This window comes from Ochlerotatus camptorhynchus, unplaced genomic scaffold (assembly GCF_037179485.1).
Source record: "Ochlerotatus camptorhynchus isolate MF236.1 unplaced genomic scaffold, CSIRO-AGI_Acam_v1.1 ptg000353l, whole genome shotgun sequence".
In the NCBI taxonomy this organism is placed as follows: domain Eukaryota; kingdom Metazoa; phylum Arthropoda; class Insecta; order Diptera; family Culicidae; genus Ochlerotatus; species Ochlerotatus camptorhynchus.
In genome coordinates, this window is record NW_027040841.1 from 855279 (window position 1) to 867553 (window position 12275).

Sequence of the window (12275 nt, forward strand, 5' to 3'; positions counted from 1 at the left end):
CAACGGTGCTCAATGGCGTCATTATGCAGATAAACTTAATAAAAACAACCAATTCTGCTCACCCAATACAATACTAATTATCTCTTGTCTTCTCCTCCACATTTCTACTCCATTCCAGAATGGGTTGGCGATTCGGACTCGGACGCCGGTGGTCGGCTCGGCCTGTGGCAGATTTGTCAGAAAGACGACCTTAACGACAGCTGCAGCGGTAAACTCGAAGACCTACTGGCAATGCAGTCCATCGCTTTCCAGGTGCGGTTTGTTCTTTTAACCTTGTTATGTTTGTTTGTTTTCACCCCGTTTCTGCAGGTACCGGGAAGTAGGTTAAGTATTCTGCCGCTCGGTATATGATTATAAGTAGAATAGTAGCACTAGCATGGTTTTGTTTTTCATTTTTTGCCGTTAGCGCCTGCTGGAAAATCCGTTACTATCTGGAAGGTGTAAATTTTGTCTTCATTCTCTTGCTGATTAATATCATTATCATTCGCCAATATTCCACCTTCTCGTCGAAAGCAATTCAGACTTGTTGAAAATTTAGATCAAACAGTGAAACATCGGATTAGTTGATTTTATCTTTTCACACACAGGTGGCCACGGTGTTTTGCGGTTTGGCCGTCGCTACGTCGGTACTGGCAATCTGCTGTCTTTTGCTGATGGCGTTTATGAAATCCACCACCGTTTTCCACATCTGCGGTTGGATGCAAATGCTTTCCGGTAAGTTTTGTTTTTCCTTATGTATTGCATTACTAGCCTAGTATTTAGATGTATTGTGCGGTTTGCTCTAGTTTGTTCCATTTGTTTGGTATGGCGTAATCAGCGAGCGGCTTCTTCAGTGCCGTTCTTCTCATATTATTCCAAATGCGAGAGTCGGGGTGTGGAATGCTTTAATGGGATGAGAAAATAACCGACCGCTTTGTTGGCGCTGAACCGACGACGACGACGACGCAGTCTATGTTCTGTTAATAGGTCATGGAAGAGTTGTGCGATCGCAGCTTCCTCAATTCTTCAGAACGTGTGGCATTCGTAAGCTTTGAGGTAGAAATCATTGCATTTTCTAATGCTTTGCCACTGGCTGGTGTCTCACTGCGGAACGTTAATAAGTGAAAGGAAGAGTGGCAGTAATTTACCAATTACGGATAATTGCTTCGAGTGCACTGCCATCTTCAGCGGTATACTCTGCGGCATTAGTGTGAGCTGGTTCAGAGCCGGTTTTCTTGGAAGCTCCAAGGCAATGGGGATTTAAAAGTATGCAGTGATTGGAGTTCTTCGGTAATATCTGCGGGTTACGCTTCTCTGTACTGTGCGAGCAGTACTGGTAACAACTAGCAAGGGATGTGCAATCATTAGACAGGGAATTGAACTTTCCAACTCAGGTGAAACAGCATCGATCAGTTGCATGAGATGTTGTTGCATTTTTGTTTGGTTTAAGAAACTCATCTTTTTGAAATTTTTGAATGTAATCGTTTCAAAGGTTGTTTTTAACAGTTCAGGATTTATCGGTTTGATTTTTTTTTTATTTTATTAAAATATTCATTTTTACATGAGTATATATTATGTTTCATAGCATCGTTTGGTCAAAATTGAACACTCAAAACTTTATTCACACCCTGACGATAATAGGTAATGGTATTGGTTATTTATTATATACTGAAAAAATGGGAACATAGTGCACAAAAATGGCATTCTTAAAAGAAGACTATATGCGTACAAATTCTTTTTCACTTTATGAACGATATTAACTGTTACCGTGAAGTGCCATAAATGCCACAATTTTGAAAAAAATCGAATCAAATTTTGAATAAGGATAAGGAAAAGTTTCCAAGAACATCAATTTGAACAAAAAGTTTACAGTTTTTGAATTCTAACCCGTTAATTTATGGAATTTTGAGGATGATATAAAAATAATGGTAACGTCAATAAAAAAAATGCTGAGGAGAAATCCTACAAAATTTATGGAACAATTGTAACTAGTTCTGATCAGAATTCAAACATCATTCTGAGATAAAAACAAATTAAAAATAAATTTAAAGGAAATTTCCACGAAAATTCCAAGTGATTCGTGAAGAGTCTTCCGAAGAAGGGGAAATGTATGTAATGTCGGCCTAAGTGCCCCTAATTTGGGCCCATACATAAATTCATAAATCGACTAAATTTTCAATAGCGACCAAAAATATCCATAAGAACCGTCGGCTGACGCGTTCATCTAGAATAGAAAAAAAAATGATAAATAGCATTTTTAGTGATGGGCCAAATCTTAGATCCATAGGCCAACATTAGAGCCATTTCCCCTATTTTTGAAGACAATTCCGAAAGATTTCTGAAGACAATTTCGAAGGATTTCTGAGGAGAGTTTTGATTTGAGTTCAAAGAAAATTTTGAGGAGAATTTCTAAGGGATCGAATTCTTAGAATAGTTTCAAAGGAATGCTAATGAGGATTCCATGAAAATTCTTAGGGAAGTTTCAAAAGAATTCAAAAGAGGGAATTCCAAGGTATTTTGAAAAGAATTTAAATTTAAAATTCGATAAAAGATATGTAATTTTGAAGCTTCTTTGGAAGAAACCTTGAGTTAGTAGTAACCCAAGTAACATTTAACGTTTTTTTGAAGTACTACAAGCCTTCTATAAAACAACATTCATAAAACCCTCGTAAAGATAGCTTTGCCTTTATCACATCCACCTAAACCTCATTAAGACTAGAATCTGTCTAGTTGGCCCACCCTGAAGAAGGTTCTAAAGACTGCATTATCGAGACATTTCAAGAATGACTTGCTGCAAAAAGGTTATATGACGAATGCATTGACATTTTATTAAATGTCTAGCAATGGAACTCACTACTCCATTGTTTTGGCTTTTTAATATGTCCCTGGAATCTGGAGCCTTCCCAAACATTTGGAAAAGTGTCAATTGGCAATTAATTTTAAGGAATGTAGGAAATGTCGAAATTGGTATAGACGTGTTCTACAAAACTTTAACAGAAATTCCTTTGAAAAAAAAAAAAAGCAACAGAAGCACACAAAATCCAGTCTGGTTTAACAGACAAATAAAAAAATTGAAAAATCGACGAAAATGTCGGTGATAACTCGGAAAAAAACTGCAATCTATTTGCAAAAATTTTTCAAGAAATCTATACGACATTTTCTGAAGAAGATTGCGACCGCGATTATTTTGCATTTTTTCCAGAATTTTCAAGGGACATTGGCCTCAATCAACTTCAAGTGCAGAATATTTTGCAGGCTCTAAAAATTTAGATGTCTCAAAAGGTCCTGGACCTGACGGAATTCCTCCAGTATTTATTAAATGTCTAGCAATGGAACTCACTGCTGCATTGTTTTGGCTTTTTAATATGTCCCTGGAATCTGGAACCTTCCCAAAAATTTGGAAAAGCTCATTCCTAGTGCCTATCTTTAAATCTGGCCGAAAATCTGACCTTCGTAATTATCGTGGTATAGCCATTATCTCTTGCATTCCTAAACTTTTCAAGGCAATTGTCAACGAAAAATTATAAAAAAAAACCATTTGAAATCCTTATTAAAAGTACAATAAAAGCCATTTGGCATCAATCATGATAAAAAGGGATGCATAAATATCGTCTGATCTTGCCAAATTAATTGTTCAAAAATCATAATCCTCATAAATTTCCTCATTTAATTGTATTGAAAGAATTACTAAAATCATCGAAACGCATATTGTGGTCTATTTTTTGGTGACAGTTTAAATTTAATGTGAAATGTGCTTCGGAAGATCGAAAAAAGAGCCTGCCTTCGGAAAACGTTGATGAATTTGATGATTTTCGTAATTTCTATTACTTCTCATTGACGAATTGATGAGAATAAAGTTTTTTTTAAGGAAACACATCTTGAAAAACGAAGATTGTAAAAATGCAAATGAAATAATAACAATATGGCGATAGCATAAACATTAATTTTCCATAAGCCATTTGCTGTTTGCTTTCATGAAATCGCTAACAAATGCAAAACATTTTAATGCGGCTTTTATGAAAATAATTTGCAGACTAAAATGTTTTTATCTGAAGCCATTTTGCTTGATCCTATTTCATTTAGTTTTATGATGGCATTAATGGTGGTAAAGTTGCCGGGAAAAGGTTAAACGTCAAAATTTGTTTATCTTTCGATAGTTTTGTTGTGCGGCCATTGCAACGATGTTCTACTCCAGCGTTGGATCAACAAGTTGCGTGACATCCTTGATAAGGGCAATTCATCTATTGGAAGCAGTTACTGCAGAAGTGAGTCTACGTAACTTGCAACAGGTGAAGGTCAATCGTTCCCGAAAAGTTTTCCTTCTTCCGGATGAGTTTCCTGTCAGCAGTTCTCCGCAGTCTCAGTTTGGCACTGATGCTTTTCAGGTCATGGATGAAGGCTGCCATTAACTGTGTATTTCTATCATTTTTATGCGTCTAATTTGACGGCTTCCAGTGCTTCGTAAACCGCATTCACTTCGCTCCTCGCAGTCGGTTGCACTGTTGTTGTTGACCGATTTTGTCGGAGCTGCCCTCCCAGAAAGTTCTGGAATTGGATTCCATTTCCCTTCCATCGACAGCATTGCTAGAATTATTAATCGATTGTCCTTCCTTGTGAATCTGCGTTTGAATACCCCACTCGATTATTTTTCTCTCTGTCTCTAGGCGGATCCATCTTTTTAGTTTTATTTGTAAACAGTGGTAGGTTTTGTGTTACACTGCGTAGGTAGGTTTTGTGTTACACACCAAAACGCATCAATATATGCTTTTTGATCCCGTTTGAAACCGAACGGTTTCATAATTGCTTTTATAATGATAAAACACCTTTATGGAGAATTTTGTCGTGACATCAATAAAACAAATACCAATTAATTATATGATTTGAGTAGTAGCTATACTGAAGATCCGAGAGATGTCGCCCCTTCAGTGGTAGGAAAATCATTTTTGCAGTATGGAGAATATCAGAAAATCCACAATTTGTGACTAAACATGCTTTCACATAAGGAAACAAATAAACTAGTGTTTACCTTATCACCATAGTAATGTACTTCGTGCATCTAAAGACGATAATGAATAAAAATTGAAAATTTTCATGCATTTCCAAATGGTTTCCTACCATTCCCATACATTCGAAAGTGACTAAAAAAACAAAAACTAAAAAAAACAACAAAACATGATTAATTGATTTACTGAACAGTTTTATAAAGGGATAGAGTACCGCATTAAATTCATTTTTAAAGTCAGACACTTTCTGATTTTCTCGTCAGTCTTTAAACGGTTTTTAAAATAGCATAAAGCTGAACTGCTAATCAATAATATTTTGCACTGTTAAATGCTGTATTTAAACAAAAAGATTGTTTATTGCCGTTATAAAACCACAATAAATCAGAGTGAAAGCCAAAAACACTGTTAAATTGTTACTTGGGAAGTTTTCTGGCAAATATCGGGGGTTCGTGAGCATTCCTGACATTGCTGAAAATTATGATAGCATCAGATTGCGGGGTTGCTAGTGCAATAGGATGCTTTATTGATTGTTCATTATCTCTCGATTGCTTGTAATACTTATAAATATTTTAGGTGGATAAAAAGACGAACTAAGAGGTGGACGCCTGAGCTTTCCACATTTATATCGCTGTGAAACAACTATGTTTTCCTTAAACATTAAACATTTTTCGCCTCCTTTTCATTTAATCTCTGTTCGACTCACTTCCCTGAATCAACCGAGCACATGTCAGATTTATTTTGGATCGATGTGGTTGTAGTTTTGTGATTGATAAACATTCAATTAATTTTCAATTTTGCGCATTACTAATACCCTAGCAGCACACATGTCACTGAACAATTGTGGTTACTTGTGTGCCACTAATTCCAGTCACAATCAAGTTGCAGCAGCTTATTTCGATCGAAGTGTGCTGCTTGGGTAGAGTAAATGTCACGCGCAATGTACAAGTTGTGGGAAAATGCTTATAAAACTGCGGTCTTACGTTAAATATTTTTGGTATGGGGCTGTTCATAAGCTACGTAGACAGTTTAGCAGTTTAGGGGAGGAGGGGTGGTAATCATCCTCGGTCCATACAAATTAAAAAAAATTTGCAGTTATCGACGCAGGGGGAAGGGGCGGGGTATTCAAGAATCCCAAAAAACTGTCTACGTAGTTAATGAACAGCCCCTATCTTCTAATCTAATCTAATCTAATCTAATCTAATCTAATCTAATCTAATCTAATACAATCTAATCTAATACAATCTAATCTAATACAAACGCAGTCAGTACGAGAAAGCATCATGGAAAATGATTAGGTTAGATGAGGTCTAATCATTTTTCTTGTCTAATTGATGTAGATATGCTGATATATGATATAAACATCAATACGGCCAGGCCTACTGCGTTGTATTTACCGCAAAGATGATTCTTGGAAATGAATGGTAACATTTCTTGAATCTACAGGAGTGGAAGGATGCGTGGACATACCGTACCAAACGCTCCGAGTTACTATGTGTAGTTGTGTGTAATGTGTAAATATTTGTAAAATATTGAAGAATCATAAAATAATGCAATGGAAGGATCTTACCCAATTTTTTCCTATGTTGGTAATGATTCTTCTGCGCTTAAAAGTTTCCTTGGATGCATCCGCTCCTTGTTTATCATGGGGTTTGGGATGCAGTTTCTCGTTATTGCTCGTGGTTATGTTTAGTTTAGTATTGTGATGGAGATCATTTCTTTAACTAGAAACTATTACTCCTGGCTGATCCGCCAGCCTTGCATCGAGCTGGAACCGCAAGCAAGCAAATCAATTGCCTCCTCGCTCGAATCCTTTGTTGTGAGTGGTTCCGATAGATACGCGCCCATTTTGGCTCGCAGGCAGCAGCACTTTGCAGGAGAAAATTTGCACGGTCAAATTTAACCTACTTCCACTGGATATCACCGTTTCCTCCTGGACTTATTTTGTAACTTCCGGCTTCCGGATCGTTATGCACTAACTAAACCCAAACGGACACGATTCAACAGCGTACATAAGAAAATTCAGCGGAGATCTGCTTTTTCGCAACGTTTCACGGCGGCGGTGAAGGAAGAAAAACCCGGTTTGTTCACTCGCGGTAATCTTAAAAACTCTTTCGATCCTATTTTTTTAAATAACCAAACACAGCACTAATAATCACCCGCGAAATTATTGAAAAAGTTTTCAGGTGTCCAAAATGCACCAGCTAAGGACTTATTGCACTAAATTTTCAATAAACATCTCGGAAAATAAAGCAGCAGCAAATTCAAAACACGTCAGTTTCAATCTTAAATATTGTTGGTATCTTCGGGGCATTGATTTCTGGGCTCATAAGGAATAAGTGTGTCCAAGACACCAACAAAATTTAACGTCAAACCGTAGTTTTAGAAATGTTTGCGCCCAACTTATACCTAAGTATGTTTTTTCTTGCAATGCGCAATATTTTATTTTTATTTTCTTCAATTCTGTAAAAAAAAATACACACTACGAAAAAAATGTGAGACCGACACATGTAAGCGGCCCTCTTGACATAAGAATCAGTTAAAAGAAACAAGAAAATCAATTCAATCAAACGTTCTCTTCAACGGGTTGCTTATCTTTCGGTTTGAGAACACTTAATTTTACATGAAATGTTTGTTTACGTTCCATGATTTACGTTCAATATGGATTACGTCTCGTGTAAAAGTAGTTATTTCTAAGTGTGTAGATATTAACCAAATATCTGCAAGAGCTTGGAAACTTTCTCGGGGTGCTTGTTCATTCAAACATTCTAAGCTGCCAATTCGCTGAATTGATTATACATCAGAACATAACTTAATGACTATATTCCCAAATATGAGCTTAAGTACTGAAGTAGCAATACTGCTTCACGAATTAAGAATAGAAATGCAATGAAAAATCGCATCGATTATTTTATCCAGAGTGCATTTTGGATTCTCTTCCCATTTACCATTTCCCAAATTCCACGAGCGCTGGGAAAGAGCAAAAGCGAAACAATTCAATCAATTTTGCAATCTCCTGTTCGCATCGCATTTTCCTGGGTTCCTACGAAAATTAGTCATTCAATCGAAAGCAAAACTAACCTTTCAGATCATTGAACGAAAACGGAGCTATTGTAGGTATTGTAACGATGTTACAAGTACATAAACAATAAAAAAATCAACAAGGGATAAAAAAAATAATTGAATGCATGCAATACTTTCTCCGTGTAGCAAAATCGCGTTCCGCGTCTCTGATCCTTTCTTGTTGCGATTCCACAGTAGAGGCTTTAGTAAAACCTTCAATCTATGCGTTTGAAATCGGATATACCCGAAAAACGGCGAATAAAAACGATCTCGGGTATCGTCGTATGATTCGGGGTAAAGGCCCATGAGCGCTGTAAGAGGGATCTCTCAAGCCCAGACCGCGGAGTAGTCAAGTTGGCAAAGTTCGGCAAATAAAAAACAAAATAATTCACGTGACAGAAAAATACTAAATTACAACTAGTTAAGCGTAGTGCAGGCTATCAATTGTAAGTGCAAGTGGTGCAATAGCACGAGTACAAATTTTGAAGAATATTTTCAGTGCTGACGTAAGACAACCCAAATGACAAAACTTGGAATCCATATTTGAAAATATCAATTTCGCTTGTAGGTATAAAAAAAAAAAAAAAAAACGTGCCATAGGTGAAACCCCGTACAATATTGTACCTTTTGTGTACGGTGTGTCAGGTAATTATAATCCTAAATGTGCTTAGACACAGAAATGTGATGTGGAAAATAAATTCATTTGAAGGATTTCCTTCGAGTGAAGGTGCACCCCTAGGTCACGGCGGGGTCCGTTCTAAACACGACCAACATAGATCGTGTGACTACTTCGGCCAGTGAGGCACACGACATAGCCACTCCACTAGTGTGCACAACCCTGCACCATCATTGTCGGGAATCACCGCCTCGAACAGCCGTCACCATTGTCATCACACATTCACCACATGGTCTCTCCTAGTGACCGACAGGTGGCAACCTAAGCGTAACACTCGCTATCCATTGCTCGAGCAACATACGTTGCGGCTAGTTGCCGACAGGAGGCCAACCGAAAAATTGAATTCGCACGTGTGATATCGTCGGAAGGTGCACCCGCAGGAGGCCCCGTGGACACCGTAGGACGTCGTGGGACGAATATAGGTGCCGGAATTCCGTAGCAGAAAAGAAGAACAAGTAAGATCGATCCAACATTTGTACCATACTAACCCTACTACTAGAACGCCTGGACGTTGTACCAATTATATAAGTTTTACACCAGTGCGTCTTTTTTTTTGATTTGGCACATTAGCGAAGAATAATTATGACCCACATGTAGCGTAGGTTCCCTCAGACGTAGGACCTTCTTAAGTTTGGTGGAGAGAGAACGTTCGTTGCAGTTTTCGGTGTCGGGACGAGTAGAATAGGCTCTGGGTAGGCAAACCTTCAAAGGAAACCTACCTACCCTGGAAGTTGAATTGGTTTGGTAGGTCCATTATTCGTTGAAGTTCGGGTATTGAAGTTTCGGCCGTGGGTTAAGGCAACAATTAAGGACTCGCCCTGAGGTCTCGCAGCCGGGTACGGGATTCTTGTTTGAGAAACGTGCTCCTTCGCGGCAAGATAAAGCTTGCCTGGCGCTTAAGCGGAGGTTGTATTGCATCCGAGATTTAACCCTCCCATGTCCCGTTACATTTGGCGCCCAACTAACGGTTTGGTTTTGTAAATATCTTTAAATAGTAGTGAATATTTTGGTTAAAAGTTTATTTTTAGTTGAATTCGATAGTAAGTCCATTGTTGAATGAACACGAAATTTCGGTTTTCGATACAGTTTTGTTGGAAACAGTTCAGAATTTGTTTTAGTAGATTTTTATTTGCTGCATAATACTTAATTACATCATATTCATATATTCATTGAAAACTATTATTAGTTGAAGTTACTTAATATTTTCGCTCTACGAAGATCCTTTGATTGAAGAGTTACCTAAAAACAGAACATAAAAATATTAAAACATGAATTCTCAATTTTCTACTCGACTGGATTATTACATTAATCCAGGAGATTTACTGACTGATGAAGTTGACTATGAATTGAAACTGAGATGCTTGCCAATAGATGGGTCACTTCGTGTCAGATGCCAGAGATTGAGACAAGCGCAATTGGAAGAAATTCGAAAACCAAAAACGTTGAGAGTAAAAAAATCAATTGCTGAAGAATATGGGACGGTCAAAGAAAAGGTTCAGGACATCAAACATGCCATTCAGTTTTACCCCGAACCTAAATTGATTTCGCGCCTAAGACATTGTAGACTGAGAGTTCTGCGATCCAATGCGGTAACAAGAGAGCAGGTTCGATTGAGGAAGGAATTTCTTTCGGAGATCGAGGGCCTATTAGACCATTACGGTGACCTAATAGATCGTAGAGGCACTCGATGGCCTCCAAACATACACATGAACCACTCTCGTACTCCAGGGCAAGAGCAGTTAGAAGAAGAAGAAGGTTTGTTAGATGAGGCAATTGGTGGTGAGGGGTCACAGACTAGTGACGGATTTAACAAAGGATTGGACCGTCTGTGGGAAGACATTCGCAACCGTTCTGAAAGGCAGGAGCATGAAAAACAGGAACCGCTTTTACCCAATAGGAGGAGGCAAGACACACCACGAACTTCATCCAATATTCCCGCAGTACAGATGGACCACTTGAAGGAAGAGATCAACCAATATATACAACAGGCATTAACACAGCAGATGGCGGCATTAATGGACACATTGACCCCGATGTTGAACAACCGTATGACGTCAACACCCACAACCCCAAGATCTCCAGCAACACCACAGCCAATGCCACAGCCGTTACCAATGCCAACACCCTATCCTATGCCACCACCCTATCCTATTCCACCACCCTGTCCCATACCACCCCCATCACCACCCCTACCACCACCACCATCACCACCTCCACCACCACCGGCACCACCAACTCCACCACCACCTGTACCAGCACCTGTACCACAGCAGCCGCCTCGGATACGCCAACCGAATCCAAGAAATGATCGGTATCCTAACTCTCTAGCATCACATGTTTCTTCAGCGGGAGACCTCGATCCAGTTCCGTATATTCGACCTCCGTACGATTCACGAAACCGTTGGCAGGTCCCTGTTAGTAAGTGGCGCATTAACTTCAGTGGGGATTCCAGAGGCCCAACTGTCACTCAATTCCTAAATAGAGTTGAGGTATTAGCTCGTAACAATCGCGTCTCGGACGAAGAACTTTTGAGTCAGGCAAACTTCTTTTTCAAAGAAGGGTCAGAGGCTGAAGAATGGTATTTTACTTTTTGCAACGAATTTATCAGTTGGGCAGGCTTCAAACATAAACTTAGGTTACGTTTTGAACAACCCAACAAAGACAAGGTGATTGAACGCCAAATCCTTGATAGAAGGCAGCATCCTCAGGAGACCTTCAATGCGTTCGTTTCGGCTATTGAAAAGCTTACTCAGCAGCTGACTAGGCCAATGTCAGAAGAGAGGAAATTGGATATCCTCACCGAAAATATGAAAGATTGTTACAAGCCCTTTTTGACAATTTATAGGATTGAGCGAGTCGAGGAACTCATAACCATTTGTCATGGGTTGGACAAATCGATGTATCGGAGCTACAGTAATTACTCCAAGAATAGGCCACCCCAAATACACCATTTAGAGGAGACAGAACAGGAAGGGGAATCGGAGCAGGACCAAGAAGAAGAGTTGAATGCTATTGGACAATCACTAAAACGTAAGAAACCGATTGAAAAACCTAAAGAGTTGACTGGGGCGGTACCAAAAATACCACTAGAGGAACAAAATAATATTTTGTGTTGGAACTGTCGGCAATACGGCCATTATTGGCGCGATTGCGAAAAGCAAAAGAAAATTTTTTGTCATTTTTGTGGGCAGATGAATTACATCACTTCAAATTGTCCCAACAAACATCGTTTCCAGACTCATCAGGAAAACGAGAATTCAGAAAGATCGTAGGGAGGGACCTTTCTGTCTCGTCACAAACCTCCCCTGTAGAGGGTTCATATGATCAATGTCGTCCGTATTCAAAATATGCTACAGCTTTTTCCATCAACACAAAACCCAATAGATGTCCGTACGTTGATGTTGAGGTACTTGGAACTCCAATAAAAGCCCTCTTGGATTCAGGAGCAAGTGTAAGCATTTTAAGCTCCAGGGACTTGATTGAAAAACATCAATTTAAAGTCCATCCAATCAATTTAATAATAAAAACAGCAGATGAGACAGCTCATAACTGTGAAG

General features: G+C 38.8%; 1 protein-coding gene across 1 annotated transcript in view; it reads left to right on the forward strand.

The window, feature by feature from the left end:
* Positions 1–12275, forward strand: part of Tmhs (Tetraspan membrane protein in hair cell stereocilia) — a 62012-nt gene that overhangs the window by 28291 nt on the left and 21446 nt on the right. The window contains exons 3-4 of the mRNA XM_065231396.1: positions 119–252; positions 588–714. Of these exons, the coding sequence (XP_065087468.1) occupies positions 119–252; positions 588–714 (261 nt within the window). The remainder of the gene's footprint in view (positions 1–118; positions 253–587; positions 715–12275) is intronic.